At 38.1% G+C, this 20467-nt stretch overlaps 1 protein-coding gene across 7 annotated transcripts in view; it reads left to right on the top strand.

Moving 5' to 3' along the window:
- LOC309807485 (uncharacterized protein) overlaps nucleotides 1-11497 on the top strand; it is a 278689-nt gene extending 267192 nt beyond the window's left edge. For 6 of the 7 annotated variants that reach the window (XR_014294580.1, XR_014294581.1, XR_014294582.1 and 3 more), the window contains 2 exons: nucleotides 8331-8479; nucleotides 8602-11497. Coding sequence is in view for 2 of the 7 variants with exons in the window: in XM_082627167.1 (XP_082483293.1) it covers nucleotides 8331-8434 (104 nt within the window). In the remaining 5 variants the exon portion in view is untranslated. Of the gene's footprint in view, nucleotides 1-43; nucleotides 106-8330; nucleotides 8480-8601 lie in introns of all 7 variants that reach the window. The other variant, XM_082627168.1, reaches the window with a different exon arrangement.
- Nucleotides 11498-20467: the final 8970 nt, after the last annotated feature.

Here is a 20467-nt window from a genome sequence, read left to right as displayed (position 1 = left end):
ACGTGGGCATTTCTGAGTCTATTCATATTGTTTTCCATTTTAGTAAACTCTTTTGCCCAAAGCTTCAAAGAGTTTTCTCTGATAGACTGGCGATTGTATGTTCAGGTATGTATATGCGCCCACAGACGCTGCGTACGTTTGTATGTATCTACTATACTTACGTGGAATCCAAATTTTGTGAAGGAAGGCAGCTTAGAGAGCGAGGAAATATCCTGCCACCTGTTTGTTGTCTTTTAGTCGTGAACCTCGAACAGAAATCGCTTGTCATTCCTGTTTTGCTTTGCTTTGTCTCAAGAAAGAACAATTTAGCGCGCTCCTCTCAATCCCTGAGACCCTAACTTGTGATGTTTACCGTTTCAATCCACGGGTTAGGCTCTTGGGAGCTGCGAGCCGTGCCTTTGCATCCTGGAAATTTGGTGGAACTTTTTTTTCTCTGAAGCAAAAACAAAAGAAAAGAAAGTTTGTCTGAAGTGCTTGAGTGCACCTCTGAGGTTTTCATTGTTAGGTGAGATCAGGTGACCAGAAAAGTGGCAGCTCCTGGATTTCTGTTAAAGTAGGTATATATTGTGTGATAATAGCGTGTTGGCTGCGATGTGTACGCATGTTTATTATTGATGCCTGAGGCTTGTGGAACTCACCTACCCCGGTCTATTCCTTGAGAGCAACACGCAGTACTACCCGAGCGTAACAAGAACAGCTCAGTACCTGGTGCTTGACCTCAGAACATATCAGCTGAAGTCCCAGCATGCCCCATGCCTCCAACTTTTCAACTCAACAGTTAATCTTAAAATTGTGCCCAATTAAAATGGGCATGTGGATAGAGTATATATTCATTGCCCACATATGTGTATCATATATGGCTGGACAGTGAACACACAGACGCAAATAGGGACGAACCAGTAGTGTGAGCTAAAATATCAGTAGGCTAAAAATTCCACTCTTGCTAGACTTGCAAGAAGGGTGAAATTTATGGTGTTAACAAAGATTAAATTTGTATTACTTGGCAAGATTTTAAAAAATAAAATAAAAGGAGAGGTTATAGCTTCCTTGCCTGACACCTATTTTAAAATGTTATACCCAATGAGTTTAAAAGTAATAAGGATTGGAAATGTATTTTCTAAACATATAAAAGGAAAGAAATAAAAGGAAATATATATTTTTAAACATATAAAAGGAAACAGCGCACGCACACAATTACTGTATCATTTAGAAGTTATCAATGCCTATTTTTTATTTAAAAATTGGAAAAAATTGATCAGGATTTATATAATCCAATGAAGTTATTTATAACACCAAACTGTACAGTTAAAATAATCTTCTCTTAAGGTAATTGTTAGCATTACCTAGTTTGCAGTTTTCTAAAAATGTAACTTTTGATACCACAAGAATCTCGGTGATTTAGATCTATCTCATAGTTAGAGAAGAGAAACAGTAACTTACCTTTTCTTTGTTGTGAAAAATTCCAGTATACAATTTCATTTAAACCATTTTAGTATTCTTGAGCCAGCATTTATCTTCTATTTTTGGAAAATACCTAAGTCAACCCTGACTTCAAATGCTTTCTTCTTTTAAAGACTTTATGTCGGTTATAACCTTGTTTTATACGTCGCCGAAGGTTAAGGAAACTGTTCTTTTCCTGCTTTTCTTTTTTTAAGTGTTTATTGCCATTTTAGTCATTGACTCCAAATCGTAGTCAAGAAACCATTTTGTATCAGAAAACTGAATTGAGAAAACGAATTGTGCAACAATTGCATTGTGCTTTTTGTCGAAACCTCCTAGTAGTTGTAATGTTTAAATATTACTTTCAAGCCTTTGATAGCCTGAATATGCGTCAGAGAAAAGAGCTATTTGATTTTCAAGTTATCTTTTGGTTTCCGTACGATGGATTAATGATTTTCCCCCATCTTAGCTGATGTGCATGCATAGGCATTTGGAAATTATGGAAAGGCATATATTTAACTTATGGATATATAATTACCACTTGATTCATATCAAGTATTTGCCAAACATTTGGTGCTTTTTGAGGTCAAAATATAGCTGCATCTTATTCTATGAAACTGTATGCAGGGATCAATAAAAGCATGCTGGATGTAATTCTTCTGTGATTTTTAAATGATAACAGCATAGTAATTTAATACAAGTGATACAGTTTATATTGCAAGGCACTCTTTCGGTTTTTTTACATGTTTTCACCTGGATTGCTCATGTCCTAAGGTTGCTATCATAGGATTGATCATACAGGCATTTAGGAGTGCGTAACGACACACGAGATTTTATATTTCAGCAGGGAAGTGCTTCAGTATAAGGGCAGATTTCTCAACACCCCTTCTTCCTCACCAAGCCCATCAGTGAAGTTCAGTGAAATGAATAACATAATTGGTGGTTGGTTCAATCACTACCAGTCTAGACTAGCCCAGACGCATCAATTAGAGGGGGCTGTCTTTTAAAGGGAGAGTGCCACCGAAACAAGCAGGGCATTATTGATACTGATCTTTAAAAGTGCAAATCCAGCTTGGCAGATTAAAAAAAAAAATAAGGCAGGGAAATTGGGGGTGGGGGGTGCATTGCGGGAAGAAAAGAGAAAGAAGTGAACTGGAGCTTTCGGACACAGAAGGACAGGAAGCTTGAGAGAAAAGGAGAGGGGTCAGGAGTGAAATGCAATGCAGCACTTCCTTGCAGCACACAGTTACAATTCAGTTCACAGGGCACACTGGTTCACCGTATTTTTAACTAGATTCCCCCCCGCCCCACCTTTTTTTTTCATTCCTTTTTTGCCTCTGTTTCCAAAGAAGTGCCAGCTTAAAACCAATGCAGTTGGAAATTTAACAGCTCTAGGAAGCTCTAGAGAGAATAAAGCCAAGAGTAAGATGAACCAGCCAAAACTCCTTTTGCAACATTTTTCCCCAAAAGAAAAACACAGAAGATGTTTATTTTTCAAGTCTCTAATTCAACCTTAAAAAAAAAAAATCAACTGTACAAGTGAACAGGACTCATTTTAAACCCAGCACCTGGGAACTAATTTTATGGGCAAGACACCTTTAGGTAAACAGCTCATAGTCTTCTGTTGAATACAGTAAAATTATGAAGCATGTAACAAAAGGCTTTGGTAATTTGGTGGTTGGTTTTTCCTTTTTTCTTTTTCTTTTTTTTTGGGGGGGGGATGTATAAAGCACAGATGATTTAGAAAGCGTTAGGAACACATCAAGCCCCAGGGAAAGAAAATGTTTGATTGGTATTAATTAAAACACTGCTAATATATTCTAATAAAATCAAATTTAACATTCTAAACTAATCCTCTTGGTATGTCAAAGGAAAAGAAAAGTATTATCTTATTTGCATCTCTGCAATCCAAATGCATTTGCTCATTCAGCAGAATTAATTTTTATCACCAGTCTGTTTAATCTCCTCACAGATTTAGCCAAACTTATTCCAAACTAAAAAGGATCGGGGTAGGGAATCCATAAAGGTATTCAGAAGACTAGTGACTGTATTTAGCACCGACTTTATTTTATGATTTTTTTTTCTTTTCATTCGCTGTAATGGGGTGTGGAGGAAAACGGTGAGTCTGCAGCGAGAATGATGAATGGTTAATTCTCCCTCTTTCTCTCCTACCTACCGGGTTATTTAGGAAATCCAGTTGCCAAATTATGTGAGTGGCATTTATTTACAGGAGTGTTGTTGGTCTGTTGATTAATACCTCACTTATTTCCAATTTCAGAATCCTATTTTTTACAAATTCCTAATGAAAAAAAAGGATCTTAAACCAGAGACCAATTGCCTTTTCTCAATTATTTTCAACCGTAGGCCTCCTAAGAGAAAGTGGGAGGTGAATGTAAAATTTTTGTCACTAAGAACTGAGTTCTTTGTTTCCTTTTTAAGTCAAAATTTCTACAGAAAAATTCATACTTTTATGAAACGGCGAGTTTTACGCTCTTTACTGTTAAACTCTCACAATGGATAAAATTGTCCCAAAATGACATCATAGCCAAAATGTTTCTCCTCTCATTAGTCTCCCATGACTATGATATCATATGTAAATATGTGCCTCACACACAAAATGAATGGGCCATAAATATCAAGGACCACATTTGTATATTTCAAAAAAAGAAAACAAACAAACGAGGAATTCTGCACACTCTCAAGGAGATGTAAAACCACTGACTCAACCACTGATGATACTGCCTCTTGCTCCACTGCCTTTTCCAGTTCTTGGACGTAAAAGAGCAATCGCAGTTCGGTTTCACATGTATTGTTCTATAATCCAGGCAATAAATGCTAATTAGTAATGCTCAAGGATCCGACCATTCAGAGTAATTATCATAATTTACTTCTTCCTTGTTAAAGACATTCCTTGCTGATTAAAAAAAAAAAAATTAAGTCGTCGTTTTACCACTGCACTGCAGTGGAAATACACTGGAGAGATGTTCAAGGTATAGGAATATTGCTCTGGCTGCATTTGAAGTCACCGACATGTGCCTCTTAGCTTATTCCAAATGGAATTGCAACTTGATTTTGAAAAAGAAATTCATGTAAATGCACAAAGTTTTGCATGTGCACCAGGAATGTATGATTGTATTTTACAAACCCCAAGGCTCCTCCTTCCCCGCCCACCCCCTTTTCTAAAACCACTTACTGAGCAGAACAAAGGAAACTGCTAACTATAGAAGCATCATTAAATATGAACAGCAACAGCGTGATAAAGTATGTGATATGACAACATATTTCATTGCACAAAAGTGAAGATAATTAAATAATTCAATAGTAACCCTGGTTAATTAGCAGAAAGTTCTTTAAGGAGGAATCAAGAAAATGGATCCAATCAACTTGAATAATATGCTCCATTCTCCAAGATCACAAATATGTATTTGGTTATTTGATGATTGATTGATTGATACAGAAAGATGAGGACAAAAGCCTATTCTTCAAAATGGAGCTTTGACCTGGTGTCGTCTTTAGGACAAATTAGTCATATGTTTTAACAGAGCAGAATTGAATGTAGGGCAGTCTCTCTTTTCAGTCCAAGGTATAATCTGCCATTCTCTTGCACACTTCTCTTTTAGCGGTTGATCTAAAAAATCATCAATCCCTTAGCTTTTCATATCATTGCCTCAGAATATGTATGGAGCCTTCCCCACATTTTCTAATGAGGCTCTTGTTTAAGATTTTTTCTTATTGCTTGAAGCAAATAAGGATCCTCTGCACAGAAGGAACAGAATAAATAACCATATGCTGAACATTATCTTTGGTGGACCCCCTCCCCTCTTGCTTTATCCATCAAGGTAATATTCCCAATGTTCATTGTTCATTGGTCCTTTAAGGAAGAGCTTCAGCTTTTACAAGAGGGCTGTAAGCACATTAGAGGAATAATTCCCTTTGGATACTATACAGAAGGAGCCACCTGCAAAATGTTGATGCTGTTATTGAAATCTCAAGTGGAATCAGCTTTCAAAAAATTAGATATTAGATACATCCGATATAATTTGCAATGTGTAATTATACTAATGTGCATATAGTTGTGTGTTGCTTTACATGTTGCCTACTTGAGATTCCCCCCCCCCTTGGGCATTTCTCCTCATTTGAAATGGCTCCTGAGTAGAATGTTTTTAAAGTCAGCTTTTATTTTTTTTAACTCCTTGTTAATTAATATAAGAAGCAAAGAACTCTGTGTTCCCATGCAAGAATGAATGTGTCTGACCTAGATGTTGGAAACTAACGATTGCTAAAAGGGTTATCATTGTGGATACTTGCATTATTTGTAAAATACTTGCTGCTCTATACTGATTGAGTCTTTATCTTGACTTTGGGCAACTCGAAGTAATGGAGAATGTTAGAACAGTAAATCGTATTCATAAGATATCCATTTCCTTTATTAGAATAATGAGATAAAATGACAGGGAAATGGCCTTAGGTAGAGATAATAATCTTAATTTAATCGAAGTAATCAAAATCATAACAATAACAAACAACTTCTTTTCTATTTTTCCTCCACTTTGCGTGGCACATGATGAATAACTGAAACTCTGCCTCAGGTCACTTATGCACTCATATCACTTTCCCTTTTGGTGTCTCAATATGGTGTCTCCTGGACTGGAGACCCCAGCACACCAAGGAGCTGACCCTGAAGATCTAGCCATTAAGGCACGATCCAGGCAGAGCAACAGTGAGGGGATTGGTCAGCCTGGCACTTGGCACTTGCTGTGTGCTCAGTGGGTGGAGATGCTTCTGATATAAATTTGGAGAATCATCCCCATCAGATCACAGAGGGACCTCAAGCAAGGCAATGCCAGGTCCCAATTTATGCTTATACGTTCAGGAGACAAAGAGGATTCCAAGGGAGGCTCATGTTAAGATGATACAAGATATAACTCATTCCAATTAAGTAGTCACAGGCTCCAAAGAAAGCTGATTTGTTAAACTTTTGACTCATAAGAGACACCTGGAGTATGGTGCTTTGCATGTTTATACTATTTATTCCTCAAAATTCACTTTGCTGATGGGGTCCAGAGACATTATGCATGGGCTATATCTATGCAACACCAAAACAATACGTTGATTTACTTTTCATCTGCTGATGTATGCAAGAGCTTTGCATTATTAGCTACCCAAAGGAGTCACACAAGAATTTTGTGATGCATCCTTCCTTGTTGCAATGGCACTTTAGTTGATGCACAAATGAGTCTCATACACATGTATCAAAAGCTTAGCACCCCACCCTCCCATTCTATGTTCACAAAATAATAAATTCTAAAATCTGTAAGATGTATATTTAATTACTCATCCAGGATCAGTTTTGCATGCTTGATCAGAACAGAAAAATATCTATTAACAATATTTAACAGTAGGGTATTTTACCGGTTTTTGGAAATATATATATATTATACCTGCCGTCTAGAAAGAGAACCAACATTTTCGATGTGTCCAAAGCGTTTAGTGCAGAAAGAGGGGTGTGTGGTAGTAAATCCCTTTTGATGTACCTAACTCATTATGCATCTTCATTGTGCTAGCGTAATGAAGAAGCTGACAATAAAGGCTTTAGTTAATTTCAGGTCCACCTGCAAAGTATACTGCATTCATAACTTTTGTAGAATGAAAGAAACATTAATACGGCTCTTCCGAAATATCCTTGTCTGTAAAATAAGTGGGTTGGATTAGTTGGTCTCTAACTCTTCTCCAGCAGGGAATTTTTGAAGCGATTCTTATTGAGGTATAAGAACAATTTCAGGACCCGTGAATCCGCAGTCTATTTGCACCAACAGCTGCCCTTTAAAGTTTTATTTGATCCTACTTCCAGGCGCTGTACTTACTACATATTTTGCCTTGATGCTAAAGCAGTGAAGACTGAAGTTTCAGGAAGGGCAGGGACAGAAAAGAGGAACAGGCGAAGAATGAGAAAAGCTACACAGTGGGAGAAGGAATTTCTTGATCTGAGATCTAAGCCCATTTCCTTCAACATTAACATAGAAGAAACCCAGAGGCGCACCTGCCTTTCTATTTTAAGACCATATTCTTTAGTCCTTCTGCCTTCATTAATTGCTTGCAATATCCTTTGGTTTTTTGCCATTGGGTTGACATCTTTGAGTTTCAGTTTCCCCTTTCTACTTGATGCATTTATATCATGTTACTATCCCCTTCAAAAGCCTACAGTCGTTACACCCTTCCCAAATTAAATCTTAACGTGTTCAAAACCTCCTGAAAATCGCCCCGCCCATTTTCTCAAACCATGTATAAGCTCTTCTTGAATTAAGGGAGCCCACTCTTCCAGGCTTCCAGGTCTTTGAATACGCTCTCACCCAAGCTTGTCCTCTCTGCACGCTCTGCCTCTCCACCTCTTCTACATTTCAGAAACCTTTCTTTTCTTTCTCACTTTCTCTTCCTCCCTCCTCCTTCATTCTTTCTCTGGCTCTCCCCTCCCTTTCTCCCTTCCTTCCTTCTCTCTCTCTCTCTTTTTCTCCTTTCCTTCCTCCCTCTCTCCCTTGTTCCCTCCCTTTCCTTTTTCCCTTTCTCCCTCCCTCCTTCCTCCCTCCCTCCCTCTCTCCCTCCCTCCCTTCCTTCCTCCCTTCCTCTTTCCCTCCCTCCCTTTTGTGGTCCCTTTCATTCTTTCTTTCAGGGGGCACCATGTGTCATCCTCTGAGCCAGGCACTAGAAATACAAAGACACATACAAGGAATTGACATCAACTCCTAACCGTTCTAGTGACTCCGTTCACTCCTACATTGCTAAGCACTGATGTGCCCTTACTTATTTTATTTTGCATGTAGTCTTTAGATTTAGTTGAATGTGTCCTTAATGTCCTGTGTTCTTTTGTTGTTTTCCTCCGTGTCCTATTTCAGTAAGTTGCCTGTTGGATAAACCTGAAGTTATTCTTACGGAGCGCATTCTCCCAGAGCGAGGATCGTGGTGCTCTCACACACTCTCAAGCAATGCTGTTGCTTGACTGATTCCTGAACAAGATGAACAATGAGCAAGCTCCGTTTTTCTGGTGATGCAGCATTTCACTCATAGTTAGAAATAGCATGGCTCTCAAAGTATCATAACATTCCTCTATTTGTATTAAAGAGTCAATGTGATAACCTTCTGCGATGTGTTCTGTTATTTTTTTAGTCGTGTTGATGTCCTTTCAGCTGGTCCTATAGTCCCCCCTCCTCAGGAATGTCTCCCCAGTGAAAGGACACAGACCACAGAGACTGCTGTCCTGATGGACGCTCAAGCCGACTGTGAAGTTGAAACAAAGAAAGCGATCACCTGAAGACACCTCTCCTGCCAAGCGACACACCCACATGCTGCAGCTTCAGCCAATAGAATCTCAGAACAAGAGGCAAGCTTTTCAAGAAACAGAAACACTTAAGAGTGACATCTAGATTTCGAAGGAGCCAAGGACTTTCCCTTCGTCATGTGTATTCCTCTGTTTGTATTTAAATTCTGTGTGACATTCATTTTTAAAAAACTTTTTTTCAAGTATGAATGAATATACTTATTAATGCACCAGTTTTTAAAATAGAAAGTTGTTCATGCCGGAAGTAAATTGAATGTTAGCCACACACCAAGTTTGACCTTCAGAGTGACTTAAAGAATATAAAGTTCTTTTGAAATAACGAAATAGTGGGAGGCAATCCAAAGGATAAAATAATGGTGAGAACTCAGACTGTGGCATAGAAATACAAGATCCTGCTGACGCCAACCAACCAACCAACCATTCTTTTTATCAGGCAAGCTAGGTTCTGTGAGATGTGGTCAGTGCCTCTAAAGAGTTTAAATCTAGTGCGGCAGAGGCACATAAACTTTTGAAAAGATAAGTAACAAATCAGGTCAACTGATAAGAGCAAAACCAAAACAAAGCAAAAGATATAAACAAGGAGCTCAGAGGTCACCTTAAGCTGGGCAAACTGGTCTGTTTAGGGAAGAAAGTTCCCAAAGGAGGAAAATACAAGATGAATCTTAAAGGCTGTTAAAGATTTAGATAACTGGAAAGGAAGGAGAAAATAGAGGCCTTTAGATGGATGCAATATTGTGAGAAAAGTCAGAGAGGAAAACGTCTACGTGGTGGTTTTAAGGGATTATGAATATACATGTCTTGTGTACTGCATCCCAGACTTTCAGTGCCAATGTATAGATATATATACGGTGAAGACTTTGCACACACACACACTTCCCCCCCCCTCCCTAGGGGTAGCCTAGAATTATAATCATATTTCTTCCATTAAAGCAACTAATATGAAGACTTGTGATTTTTCTGTTAGCCTAGTAACAATGGATATTTATTGAGTTCTCACTACATGTTAAGCATTTTCTATGTTAACTCTCTTAAGCCTCACAACAACCCTGCCAAATAGATGTTGTTTTTTATTCCCATTTTACACAAAGAAACCTGACTTTTAATGAGATTGAGTAACTTGCCAAACTGCCACATACAGGGTTCACAATCAGAATTGCGATTGCAGAGCTCATGATCTAACACACGAAGTCACAGTACTGCTACCAACGTTGTAATATTACCGCTTCTATATTCCTCGATATTTTTCTGTAGTAAATAAATAGCAATTTCCTTTAATTAGCTTCTCAAATTTTTCAGTTTTCTGGTTAAACTCACATGATGGAATGTATTTTCATGAAAGAAATTGAAAAAAATTGGGGCGTAGAGTCTATCAGCATTTTCGACCATTTTTTGGGAGGGGGCCAGACTCTGATGAAACTTCACTTCGATCAGCATGAAATCTCAACTTCTTGAGAATAAAAATAGGAGGTGGACAGAGCTTAAAGTTCCTTTTCTACAGATGTGATAAATCCATAAAGTTAGAGTGACTTACGGAAGATCACACGTTGAAGTGTAGCAGAGCTAGGTCCGGAAACCATGCCGCCCTCAGAGGCTCTTGAACTTCTCCACCCTGTCTAAATGAAGTGTGAGCTTGAATTTGATCAGTGAAAACATTCTATCTGGGTGACCAGGGAGCATTGTACCTAGTAGATTGCTTCAATTTTGCACCTCTTTGGCTTCTCACCTCAATGTGAAAATTAGCTAGCTACAAACTGACATCTTTAGTTCCAGAAATTGTCAATGATCCATCCACAAAGAACACACAATGGCCCAAGCTACGTGTGCAATGCCTTCAATGATATTCTTAAGTTATTTGGCATTCTTAGTTCACCTAAACAAACCAGATCTTCTAATGAGCATTTTCTTAACCAGTTTTATGGACAGTATATATTTGTAAGAGCTTCTGCATGAATATTTAAACATGACTGTTTCAGTAGTCCTTATGTTTTTTGAAAATATCAATGGTTATTTGCTATTTTAATTGTTACTAACTCAAGAATACTTCAGCCATAAAAAACTAGAAATGGCGCTTCCCTGGTGGCGCAGTGGTTGAGAGTCCGCTTCCCGATGCAGGAGGTACAGGTTCGTGCCCCGGTCCGGGAAGATCCCACATGCCACAGATTGGCTGGGCCCGTGAGCCATGGCCTCTGAGCCTGCGTGTCCGGAGCCTGTGCTCCGCAACGGGAGAGGCCACAACAGTGAGAGGCCCACGTATCGCAAAACAAAACAAAACAAACAAACAAAAAAACTAGAACTGAGGAAACCTCACTCTTCTTTACCAGCCCCTTTGCCTTCAGTTGGCATTTAGTAATGATTAATAAAGTGGTCAGCTGGAGAACACAGAAGTTCAAAACGCAATTTTGTCTTGAAGGAGTCAGTTAACCTGTGTCTACTTAAGGGCAAGCATCTAGATGTCTGGAAGGACCTGAATATTTGACTGCTGTAAACTTCTGCTTAGATATCTGGCATTGTCACACTTAGCGCTCCTGGTGGCTCAGGTCGTCCTGTTTTCAAAATGATGGTCATTGGCCATATCTCACACAGTTCTCATTAAGTGGACTCATAAATAAACAGTTTTTTTTTAAAGTGTAGCCAAGCACAAAATGTGACTTTGTTGACATTTTATGAGACTTTGTCATATGTCCCCTGAACCCCCAATAAAAGCAGTGTTGCATCAACTGTGAACTCGTGTTGATTTCTTGGAAGAGTATGCTCTCATAATTTGGGTGTTTTCACTAGCGTGTATCAAAGCTAGTTTCAGGATCTATGAGGAGCAAATGATCTGATATGGTGGGAAATTTTTAATTTAGAAGCAATTTCTAAATGATCCCATGTTGCCTTTAGTAAATAGCACTATCATCTACTCAAGTCAGAAACCAAGGTGTGATCCTTGTCTTTCCTCTTTCCACCTGTCATGGCCAATCAGGTAAATTTTTTTGGTTTTTCCTTCTTTCTGTCTTTAAATGTGTCTACTTCTCCCCATCCTCCAACTATTTAAGACAACTCTCATATCACCTGGACTCCTGCCTCATGCCTCCAGTTTCTCCCTTCCACACTGCCAGGTAGCACCCAGGGAAATCTGTCTAAAGCACAAATATGATCATATCAGTCCACAGTTTCAAACTTTTCACTGGCTTCCCATTGCCCTTTAAATAGCATTACATCTAAAACCCTTCCTATCCTGTTTCCTGGCCCCAGCATTCCTCTCTGGACTCATCAAGTACCACTGCTTTTGCAGGTTCTCACCATACATCTTTGCCATTTCTTATTTTCTGAGTTTTCTCACACACCTACTCCTGCTTGGTACTCTACCACCCCTTCCAGACTCCATCTATTGTCCTTCATGTCTCATCCTAGAGGGCATTTCCTCTTGGAAGTCTTCACCCCAACCATCCACTACCCCGAAGACTAGCTTCTTCACCTGGGTGCTTTCATAGCATTCTGTGCTTACTTCATATTAGTGCTTATCACCCAGATTATGAGAATTTATGTGACAGTCTCCTCCATTTGAATATGAGATTCTAGAGCTGCCTTGTACTGTAGGGTAACCACTCACCATATATGACTACTACAATTTAAATTAATATTGAGTAAAATTTAAAATTCAATTTCTCAGGTGCACTGGCTACATCTCAAGTGCTCAGTAGCCACCTGCGTCTAGTGGCCACCATATTGAATGGCACAGATATGGAACAATTCCATCCTTGAGAAAGTTCTGTTAGATAGTACTGTTCTAAAAGACAAGTACTGTGTTTTGTTTGTCATTTTATCCCCTAAAATTGCAACCTTTCTTATCTCGAGTTTGTCATCTGAACCACAGAGCAAAACAGTTATTTCAGTGACTGTTTTTTCAATTTTCCCAACGATGGTATATAACTAAAATTGTATGCATAGGAAGGAAATTAATTAATTACATGTAAAGATACCCAGGTTTAATTAAGAATTAAGGTTTAATTCTAGCATAAAGTCCTCATTGAGAAAGTCTACAATAGCTTACCACAGTGTTTGGCACAATGTAAGTACTTCTTAAACATCTGCTGAATGAACGAATGACATCTGGATACTCAGATATTTTGTTTTACTTATTCTCACCTAGATGTGTGGGGTCATGTAGGAGACATGTCTTTAGATCCCCAAGAGCCTCTTCTCTAGAGGATATGGAGATGGATGATTTCCTTACATCCATCCCAAGGATAGTTGAATTGTGTCACTGCAACCGGGTTGCCCATTATTTTACTTGTCTTCCTTGTTTTCATTGGCAAACAAAAGTAGAGAATTGGGATCTTATTCAGTAAATAAGAGCAAAGTGAATATGATCAAAGTAGATACCAGATTTGATAAACCCTGTTTTTTTAGGGGTTGGCCAAAGTTCACTGAAAATGATTTCCTGAGCACCTATTCTATTTTTGGTAGACACTTTGTTAGGTCCTGAAGATACAGGAGGGAATCAAGATGCACACAGTTCTTGAGTTCATGGTTACACAACATTAATGTCATTATTTCAGGTCCTCTCCCTGCATTGTGCCCAAAGCAGGAGTTCTCAACCTTGACAGCACATTGCTACCACCATGTGGGCTTAAAAAAATAGAGATACCTGGGTCCTTCCTCAAAAGACTTTGATTTAATTGGTGGGGGGTGTAGCCTGGGAATTGGGATTTTTTGTAAAGCTCCCTGGGTGATTGTAAGATGCAGCCTAAGTTGGAAACTTAACCTATGGGAACATAATCTTAGAGTGAGCGCAAAGCTCAAGAGCTTTTAGTATTGATGATGGATAGCATATTGGAGACAAAAAGAGAACCTTTAAATCATCTGTCTAACATCCTCATTTTACTCTTTATTCCTCAGAATATAAACTCATACTGAAGAGTCAATGAGCTGTCCAGGTCAAAGGGCCAGTTCATGACTCAGATAAGACTTGACCCCAGCTTTCTGACTCTAACATGACCTTTTTGCTACACTAAGCTGCCTCCAGGAAATGGAAGATACAATTATCTTCAAGAGACAACCAGCATCCACCATAGTCATAATATTTTAAAGCAATAATTGAATTTGGACCAATTTTAATCCCATGTACTCAAAATTTTCTGCTAATCAAATGTGAGCACTATAGATTCATTTTGTTCAAGTGCAACTTCTTTTTTGAAAAATATACATATATATGTAAATACTTATATATTTAATGTGTGTGTGTGTGTATATATATATATATATATATATATATATATATATATATACATAAAATGAGGTAGAGTTCAGTTTCCCAGGAGACCTCACCACATACTTACAAATTCAAAAATCAATATACATATGTTAAACTCCACACATAACTAGGAAGGACATTTTGCTTTTAAACTTGAACTACTCAAGAGCAGAAATGTTAGTGGGAGGAGAAATAAGAGTGTATTGTGCTCCCACATTCTCTGTCCCCACCCACCCTATTACGTGACATTCCATTCAGTTTAACATTTTACATACAGGTAAAATTTGCCAGTCTGTCCCCATGAAAAATGTTGACTTTGAAAAATAACTACTATTAAAGAAAAAATTACTTCTTTTAGCTACCCCCCCACCCCCATTTTTAGATTCTCCTCATAGATCAAGAGAATTCAGGATCCATACATTATCTAGTCCATTCTTCTTTGTCCATATAAGATCATGTAGTGAAAATGTGCCTTTCCATTTTTTAAGGCATCAAAATAAAACTAATGTCCATATACTATACTTCCTTCCAGACATGTTTCAGTGTTTGAGAGCCTACACAGTTGGGAAATTCTGTTTTATTTTGATCCCAAATCCCTCACGCTGTAGTTTAATCCCATTTTCTCTTGTTCCCTGTGGAGAGAAAGAACAGCTGGTCTCCATTCTCTCTAAATCCAATCCCTTCAAGTCCCTAAAGACACCTACCTCCCAGCCTTCTCTTTTCTGGAATAAATAATAACAGTCCCCATCAGGAAAATATCTCTCTTGGATCGTGCATATTCACTTCCAGCCGTATCACGTATCACGTATTCATGCTCATCACATAATGTTCATAAGTAAAACAAACCAAGGCCAAGAGCAAAAACAAGCAAATGTATCATTGTTTTCATGAATGAAGTTTCAGATCCAATAATAGATGCTGAATACATAGTTGTGAATGGTAACCTTCCAATAATTATGTGCCAAAATTATCATAATTTCTTTTAGAAAGTATTGGCAATCTGTTGCCTTTGGAGAGAGGAATTAAAAATTCAGTGATTAGGTTTCAATTTCCTTTATGCAAGTTCTCCCCGTGCCCTGCAATGGAATATTCCATTCAGCATTCCACAGCAGGAGCCACCATTGCTTTGACAAAAATAGATACAGTATTGGAACATTCAGTCAATGGAGTAATCCAATTGTCTGAACATTCTTTTCTGCTTTATCATTTACATTTTAATAAATCCCAGAATATGTCAAGCTGTATCGAGTTGTACCAAGTGTAGCTAATAGCATGCAGTTACCAGATGCAGAGGAAATCATACAGGCAAATCCTGCAATGCATCACATGTGGTTTGTATATATTTTTAGGTTTCTACATTTTAAACAGGGATACTCTTTAAAAAATGGCTATTTAGCAAAATCTTTGCTATTATCAACATTCTGTTAGTATATTCAGTTTTCATAAAGGAAGCTGTGGGGAGGGGGTGCTGTATTTAATTGATCTAGGAATGCTGACATCTGCTAACCCCAAGGATGACACTATATAGCTAGTAAAATGTGGAATGTTAAATGATCATCTTATGCCTATTTCTTTGCCAGTTTTATTGTCTCTCCATTCAGGAGGCTCAGATGGTCACATTTTAAAGTCATTTGACATTCCATGATGCCAAGATTCCAGGCAAATCAGTCCTGAAAAAAACTGTGTGTGTGTGTGTGTGTGTGTGTGTGTGTGTGATTATTATTAACCTGTTTGCATAACTTACCTCCTACATAGATTGACCACCTACTGTTGTAACATTTGAGAGATTTGTTGTCCTGGTTTGACAGAGCCCACTGAATTTTCACAGTGTGACAGAGGTGTAATGATGGAGTGAGTCTCAGCATGTTGGGGGTCCCTAAGTGGTAGGTATGTGCCTGGAAAGGAAGATTTTTCAAGGACAAGACTATTCAGATTAGTCTCTACTAGTAAAAATCAAACAGAACATGAGGCTTAAACTTAGCTCTGCTTACATCCTTTGTACCTAATTACCAAATTATTTGTTAGCCCATCAGAAAATTCTCACTTTAGACTTCTCCCCAAAGACCAGGGTTATTTCTTGACATCAGGTATGTCTGATTAGTGCTAAGCTTCTAAATAGACTGAAGGACTAAAAAGAATCATTTGGTTTCTGCTCTTGCTTAGAGCAGTGTAAATGTTTACCATGGTGTTTGTGGGCAGCATACCACTATCACTACGTGGGGTCAAGTACTGTGCTGAAGAAAGTGATGTCATAGTTTATAGTAGTGGGATGGAGAAAACCAAAATGCACTGGCATTGTAGGTCACAAGTGAGGTCATCAGCATTTCTTGATTCCTAGAGTTTTCTCTTACTCTGCCCATAGTATGATAACTGGTAGATTTAATGGAAAAGTATGACCTAGCCCATAGTAGAATGATCACAATATCTTGAAGACCTCTAGAGAAGGACCCTTTACAATTTCCCCATTCACTTAGAATATGATCAAACACTTGCTCTCATAAAGTCCTGCCATGATTATAGAATAATTGTTTATAGTTTTGATGGCACTCAATGAATTTGAATTAATCAACTAATAATCTCAATCAACATCAGGGAGAATTTTAGGAGGAATGTCAGATGGTGAAGGTCCAAAGGCATATTTGAAAGTTTAATTTTTGTGAATCAAATGTTCTGTGTTCTAGATCTAACACTACTGATAATTATTTCCTTTAAAATTTCTGGAGTTGAGTTAGTTCTTCTGTAAAATGAGGAACATGGTAGTCAATGTGCTATGACTTCACAAAGATATTGAAATATGATAAAATGTTTCAGGAAGCCACTTACTGCTTTTAATATTTTCTCTTTTTCTTTAACTTTTGACATTTCAATTGTAATGTGTCTTGGTGTGGTTATCTTTAGGTCCATCTTATTTGGAACTCTCTGTGCTTCCTGAATCTGGATGTCTGTTTACTTCTCCAGTTTAGGGAAGTTTTCAGCCATTATTTCTTCAACAAGATTTCTCTCCCTTTCTCTCTCTCTTCTCCTTCTGGGATTCCAGTAATACAAATATTACTTCACTTTATGTTGTCCCATAAACCCCTTAAGCTATCTTCACTTTTTGACTTTTGTTTTCTTTTTGCTGTTCTGATTGGGTGAGTTCTGCTGCCTTGTCTTCTAGTTGGCTGATCCTTTATTGTGATATGTCTAGTCTGGTTTTGAACTCCTCTAGTGTATTTTTCAGTTTAGCTATTGCCTCTTTCAGCTCTGTGACCTCTATTTGGTACTCTTTTCTATTTTCCATGTCTCTCTTGAAGTTCTCACTATGTTCATCCATTTTTCTCCCCAGTTTGATGAGCATTTTTATGACCATTACTTATAATTCTTTATCAGGTAAATTACTTATCTCCATTTTATTAATTTTTCCTGAGGTTTTATCTTGTTCTTTCATTTGGAACATGTTCCTCTGTTTCTTCATTTTTCTTGGCATTCTGTGTTCGTTTCTATACAGATGAAACAACCACCTCTCCCAGTCTTGGAGGAGTGGCCTTGTGTAGGAGATGAACCTTGTTGTTCAACCCTGCCCCAGTTCTATCATCTCTCAAATCCTTGTGCTTGTCCAAGCAGCCTATTATACTTTTAATAGTTCCCAGTAGTTGAGGATGTGCCAAGACCCGTCAGTGTCCCTAAGGGGAGGATCTCGGCACCCAGATCTGGCTAGAAGCCAAACCCTCATACATCAGCTTTTAAAAGTATGCAAATATATACAGTCCTGTCAGACCACAAGTGTAATTCCTACTGACCAGTGCTTTGGTGGTGTCTCCTGGGTGGCAGTCACAAAAATTGGTGCTACAGACAAGTTTACAGGTGATATATCTTGGTGAAATTATGGGTTTGGTTCCAGACCGCTCACAGTAAAGGCAGTCACGTGATTTTTTTTTTTTTTTGGTTTCTCAGAGCATATAAAAGTTGTGTTTGCACTATGCTATAGTCTATTGAGTGTTCCATAGCATTATGTTTAAAAAAAAAAAACCAATATACCTACCTTAATTAAAAGATGATGCTGTTGGGAAAATGGCACTGATAAACTTGCTCAGCTCAGCATTGCCACAAACCTTCAATTTGTAAAAAAACACAGTATCTGTGAAGTGCAATAAAGCAAAGTGCAATAAAACAAGGTATGCCTGTGTAAGCTCTTTTCTGGGAGACACAAGTGAGCTAGACCAAGGCAGAGAGGGAGAGCTCCAAGATGATGTCCTCAGCCTGTGTTCCTTGAGATCCTTGAGAACAGCTTTGTGTCCATCAGAAATGTGCCAAACATGAAGTCTGCCCCTCAGGCAAAAGCTCAAGGGCAAGCAAAGAGGCCTCCTTCACAGAAAGACATGGGGGTGCACCTCAGTCTGCTGTCTTCACAGTGCCCTGGGCATGGCAGCCTGCCAAGAACCATCTCTCCAGTTGCCACAGTCCTGTGAGACCCAGGAACGCAAATCCCACTGGCCACCAGAGCCTGGTGATCAAGATTACATATCATTGCCTTAACTACCCAAGTAAGTAAGAGCAGGGAAGCAGATGTTATAAAAAATTAATATAGTTTTACAGAATGCACTTTTATTATTTTTTTATTTTTCCCCAAAATCTGTTTTATTGAAGTACAGTTGATTTACAGTGTTGTGTTAATTTCTACTGTAGAGCAAAGTGATTCAGTTATATATGTATATCCATTCTTTTTCATATTCTTTTCTATTATGGTTTATCACAGGATATTGAATATAGTTCCCTGTGCTATACAGTAGGACCTTGTTGTTTATCCACCCTATATATAATAGTTTGCATCTGCTAATCCCAAACTCCCAATCCATGCCCCCCACCCCCTTGGCAGCCACAAGTCTCTTCTCTATGTCTGTGAGTCTGTTTCTGTTTCATAGAAACAGAACCACATATAAGTGATATCATATGGTATTTGTCTTTTTCTTTTTGACTTACTTCACTTAGTATGATAATCTCTAGGTCAACCCATGTTGCTGCAAATGGCATTATTTCAACAGAATGCACTTTTGATATTTGCTTCAGCCAGATTTCCTTTTGGAGTCTAAATCCATAGACTTTCAATGACAAAGAAGCCATAAAGGCCATCTAGTTTATCCTTTGTCTGAATTTTCCCTGCTAGCCTATAATGGACCACTTCACTAATCAGCAATTCCATCTTTGGACAACTCAGATAGTTTAAAAAGTTTTCTCTCATATCCAATCATAAGAATCACTTCCATAGTTTCTGCTTTTACCCTTGGATCATACAGTGTAAGTCTTATCTCTTCTACTTATCAGTCCTACAGGTATTTAAAAGAAGAAACCATGTTCCTTCCAGAGTCTGCTTTTCCCTAGGCTACACACACCTAGCACCTCCAAGCACTCCTCCTACGGCATTATTTCAAATACCTTGATTATTCCTGTTAGTCTCCACACTTCAATTTGTCTATCTGCCTTTTTTAATGTGCTACTCAGAATTGAATGCAATTTTCTAGATGTGGACTGACACATGGAGAGCAGAAGGTGATGATCACTTTAAAAAATGCTTCCTAAGTACTGGATTTCTCTGTATAAAACCTCATATTAATCTTCTTGGCAACCAATTAGCAGTGTTGACCCATATCGTCTTACTATCTATTAAAATACTTAAGTCTATTTTGTACGTGCTACTGTCAAACACCATTTCCTTCATCTTTAGAGTCAGCCCATTATCCTGTCTCCCAATATCTTTTTTGATCCTAATTAAGGTATCTGATCTATTAAATATTTCTCTCAGACTCATCTTATTCACATATTTGACTCAAACTTTCCCAAAAGAGATCATAAAGCCTTGTCAAGTGACTTGTTGAAGTTAGAATCCCGAATGTCATTCACTAGAACTATCCATCTAATAACTGTCAAAGAAAGAGGTGAAGTTAATCTGGAATTTTTGTTGTTGTTGTTTGGTTCAGTTTAGTCTCATATTTATATTAGTTTTTTTCTTATTAATGACTCATGCTGGGGACCAGCCATCTAGATGAATGATAGATGGGAAGGGAAAGTTCATTTGGGTTCAATAGTTTGCTTTAGGTAATCAAAAGAAGGAACATTTCATTTGTGAAGAATTGAGATCACTACTGCATATGTTGATGTTTTAAATAACTGGATTTTCCTCTTTCCTGTTCTCTTTGGGTTGGTAAACAACCCTCCTTGAAAGAGGAGATCTAGGGTAAAGGGAGTTGGAAAACTTTTGCCCACAGTATATAAGAATATTAATATGTCCATAAATCTTTGCACTTATCTATCCCACATAATAAAGTAAAAGTAGATATGATTTTAAAAAACAAACAAAACCTTTGGTTCTTCACTGTAGTAATAATTCTTTGTAGAGGAGAGGGAGTTATATAAGGTGAGTATGGTCTGGCATCTATTCAAGGGGTTTAGTTACCAAAGTGCCAGAAGATACTCATAAT

Source organism: Mesoplodon mirus (genome assembly GCF_964341445.2).
Source record: "Mesoplodon mirus genome assembly, chromosome: 7".
Taxonomy (NCBI): Eukaryota; Metazoa; Chordata; class Mammalia; order Artiodactyla; family Ziphiidae; genus Mesoplodon; species Mesoplodon mirus.
The sequence above is the reverse complement of the archived record's forward strand: the minus strand, read 5'-3'. Positions and strand labels throughout refer to the sequence as shown.